Genomic DNA, 4,108 nt, shown 5'->3' with positions numbered 1-4,108 from the left:
TAAGTGTGTGTGTGTGTGTGTGTGTGTGTGTGTGTGTGTGTGTGCGTGCGCGCGTGCGCGCGCGCGCGCGTGTGTGTGTGTGTGTGTGTGTGTGTGTGTAAAAAGTTTGTGTATTCTAAAAAAATATATATATTTGAACATAAAATATATATCATTTGATACCAAATTATTAATTAGTTTTTTCCAATGAAAATTATAATGATACTAATATAATTGTTTCAATTATATGGCAATAAAAACGTTTTTGACAAACAAGTCTTATAACTGTAAATGTGATAAGAATTATTATATAGTATAACAAAGTATACAATAACATGATTACTGCATTAGGAAATAAAGAAAAAATATATATTATTCAAACAGTTACACATAACATTAATATTTTTGTCATAAGAAATATACTGTAAATATAACTATAAATAAGCAATTTTAATATTCAAAGTTTAAAATGGGAACAAAGAAATATTTTACAATGTGTTTCTATATTAATGTTTAACATTCTATTGTCACAATAAAAATTCATACCTGATAAGACGTAAATGGAATGTTACGATATCGTTTAAAATTTTATTGAAATCTTTATACAAGACCAAATCAATTAATCGGCATCTAAAGTTTTCTAACTGGCCACAAATGTGAAGAACGATAACAACTAGAAAGATATCTACAGACATGTAAATGACAGCTGCAAACAATGTCGTCAAAATCTGAATAAAAAATGTTAACTCAAATTGCGGACTCTTATATGAATTGTAGAAATGATACGTCTCCAATGGTAACAGTCTGCGCCGATCCGTGTAATTTGTTACGTATAATACGTGAATATCAAGTAAAGAAAGAAAGTTTACTGTAAAAAACCCTGTTATTATGATAATATAACCAATCATCATAATTAGTCGCCCTGTTTGTGCTCGTTTAATCATCACATTTCTTTCTCTATTCAGCTTAAATGCCATCCAATCTTCTGCCATCATATTCACAATTGACAAGAGAACTTGAAAATATAAATAACTATAGATAAAATGTAAATATTGTTAAAAACGTTAAAATCTAAATTACTTAAACAAATGTTATCATTTATAAATTATCGTAACAAAAAATATTACGCATATTTTATAATTTATTTCCATGTTGCTACATATGAGTAAATTATACATATATATCCTGTTTTCTTATTACACAATATATTTGTAATTAAAATTATTTGTTATAAAATGGTTTAATAAACCAACGGAATATAATGTTGAATATTTTATTTTATATAATACCGTACATACCTTTTCGTTTCCGTCGAATGATAACGTATTTCACTGATACCATTATTTGAGGTAATGTTGTATGTAAATTGTCTATCACAAGTAACATATTACCCCAAACTTGTATGATTGTACATATCATCGGAATATTAGAAATAAATATTAATGAAATGATAACTATGGCAACCCAAATTTCTGCCCACAAATTTTTTTTAATACATTTGTAGTGTTTAGGCCACAAGCCTACCATTTCGAATGCTAAACGATGTAGATTAACTGCCCACATAAAATCTGATAAATTTTTATGCAAAATAAATGATTTCGATAATATAGTTGCAAATGTAATATATTTAATATTTAATATATAATGTTTAAATTATTAAATATTTACATAAGAAAAATAAACAATAAATAAAATAATGTAGAATTTCAAGAAAGGATTTATAATGCAAAATTATAGAAATTTAGTACATATATTGAGTACATATATTGATTTAGTACATATTGATGGTTAATACGGAAAAAATGTAATATGAAGTTAGTACCTCTGTATCCTGAAGAATTTGTAATATCCATGCTGAAAATTAGAACATCTTGTTTTTTCCGGGGTATGATGCTAAATGAGCATCACGCATGCTCTCTACACAAATGCAAGAACTCGCAGCACTGTCAAATGCTGCGTTAAATATTAAGTATACTATTACCAATTATATCTACTAATATTGTAAGAAAAAATTTTATAAATGTTCGAATTATAAAATCATTTATGTCTGATATTTTATGATAGTTTATGTCTAATAAAATAAGAGATACAAAATGTTGTATCGCATTATAAATTCGTCGATACTTACTCAGAAAATTTTTTCCATGTTTCATATTGCTCCATTATATATGCGTTTATTGAGAAACGAGAAATAACGCTATTGCATCTTTAATGAAGTTGTCTACACCAGCCAACAAAAATTATATTAAAAAAAAAGATGATGTGAAATTATAGTGCACGTATAACATGCATCTTTTAAATATCTCTTTCAAAGACTTTGCTGTCATTATAGGAAACATGATAGAATATTTTCTCTGGACTATAAGAAGATTATAATTCATATTTGAAAATTGCCTGTGCATTTTCAAATTTTAATGTCTGAAACTGCAACTGTACAACATATAATAGCTGTCAACATTTTCGAAATACGATAACGAAATACGAATTTGTTTTAGTTGTATGATTCTGTTTATCGAAGATATAAGGTAGAAAATTCTTTTCTCAAAACTGAAGTACGTAATAAAACTCACATAATAATAATGTAAGTATATTCATCTTGCCATGTTGATTTGACTAAATACAGTTGTCATCAAATTTGATAAAACATTATCACTAAGTAATGTAATTCAAAAATGAATATTAAGAAGAAATTTTGTATTATATTTTATTATTATACTATATATCTATGGATAGTTTCTTTTGAACTTCAATTCATATGATCAAATAATATTATAAAATAGGTTACAGCAATGTAAAAAATCGCTTACGTTGTACCCTCGCGTGGCAAACTAAAATTAAACACAATGCATGAGGGCCTATTTCCATCGAACTATTTTTGTTCCATAAAAATATTTGTTACATTATAAATGTCTTAATAATATAATTTATAATAAACAACAACCAATAGATAAAACATAATTATATTTTTACTACAGCTATAACAATAGTTTTCTAGAAATTATATTCACTTGTAAATATAAAATCATGAACATATCTATTTTTAAATTGATATAATTATTAAATATTAATATATCATGTTTAGCCATGTTGTGTTAATAAAAATGATATATAGCCCATTGATGTTTTTAATATCTGTAAATAATTATTTTTATTTAATGACATTTGAGAAATACGTTGCCAATATCGATTTTTATGTAGGGGAGACCGGGATTAGTACGCAAATTTTACAGTTTTAAATTTTTACAAACAAAGCTAAAATATTTACCCATAAATTCTTAATAAATTATAACATGCATTCTGTATATACGGAAAAATTTCATAATTACTAACTTATCGTACGTATACTATACATACCGGTGTTTCAGACCAGCCGTACATCCCATTTAAAACTGAGGGAAGTGATTATATTGTAAAATGTTTTAGTCACAAAAGTTGGGGGGATCAAGTAATACATTACATAGGCATATGCGATTGATCTTGGTTAGCGTCGTGAAGATTATGCCAAAGTTGACTTGAATTTTTTAAATGGTATCTTTCATTGCATATTCTTGTAATTGATGTCAAAATGTTTTTGAAACACTGATTACAAATTCCTTTTTAGTTGAGATTTTCCTGAGTTGAGACTTCAGTGCTGCGGCGTAGCATTACCCAAGATGTTCTAGGTGGAGGTCACACGGTCGAATTTATACTTCTTTGAGGTCTTTTTTAAAGTCTCCAATCGTGCAACCTCCACGCAGTATATCTTATATAATGATAATGCCCAGCGTACTAAAATTTTGAAATCTCATAATTCAGGAAGATCTCAACTAAAAAGGATTTGTCTTAATAACAGCATGTATGGTTCCCATTTAAAAAGTTCTCGATCTTAACAGTTCTAGTTGATCTTCATGCCAACCAAGATCAATTGCATAAGCATGTAATATATTACTTGATCTCAAACAAATTTTGTCTGAAATATTTTTCAAAATTATTATTTCCCATGTTTTTAAATGGGGTATATAAGTGGTCTAAACACTCAATATGTATGCGTGCGTGCGTGCAAGTGTGTGTAAATAAAGAGAAAGAAAGAGAGAGAGAGAGAGAGAGAGAGAGAGAGAGAGAGAGAGAGAAGAAGTAAGTAAGTAAGTAA

The 4,108-nt window shown here is 27.5% G+C and overlaps 2 protein-coding genes across 2 annotated transcripts in view; both read right to left on the bottom strand.

Moving 5' to 3' along the window:
• Nucleotides 1-506: 506 nt before the first annotated feature.
• LOC105623489 lies at nucleotides 507-1,832 on the bottom strand. Its single transcript, XM_012204884.1, has 3 exons — nucleotides 1,802-1,832; nucleotides 1,278-1,547; nucleotides 507-994 (listed from the first exon to the last, which is right to left on the bottom strand). Exons 1-3 carry the CDS (start codon nucleotides 1,830-1,832, stop codon nucleotides 507-509), a joined length of 789 nt encoding a protein of 262 aa, XP_012060274.1.
• A 1,225-nt stretch (nucleotides 1,833-3,057) lies between these two features.
• The window catches only part of LOC105623538 (odorant receptor 43a-like), a 3,202-nt gene continuing 2,151 nt past the window's right edge, over nucleotides 3,058-4,108 (bottom strand). Inside the window, exon 3 of the mRNA XM_012204929.1 lies at nucleotides 3,058-3,111. Within this exon, the coding sequence (XP_012060319.1) occupies nucleotides 3,058-3,111 (54 nt within the window). The remainder of the gene's footprint in view (nucleotides 3,112-4,108) is intronic.

Source organism: Atta cephalotes, assembly GCF_000143395.1.
Source record: "Atta cephalotes unplaced genomic scaffold scaffold00058, whole genome shotgun sequence".
NCBI lineage: Eukaryota > Metazoa > Arthropoda > Insecta > Hymenoptera > Formicidae > Atta > Atta cephalotes.
Note: the sequence above shows the minus strand (reverse complement) of the source record. Positions and strands in the feature narration are given on the sequence as shown.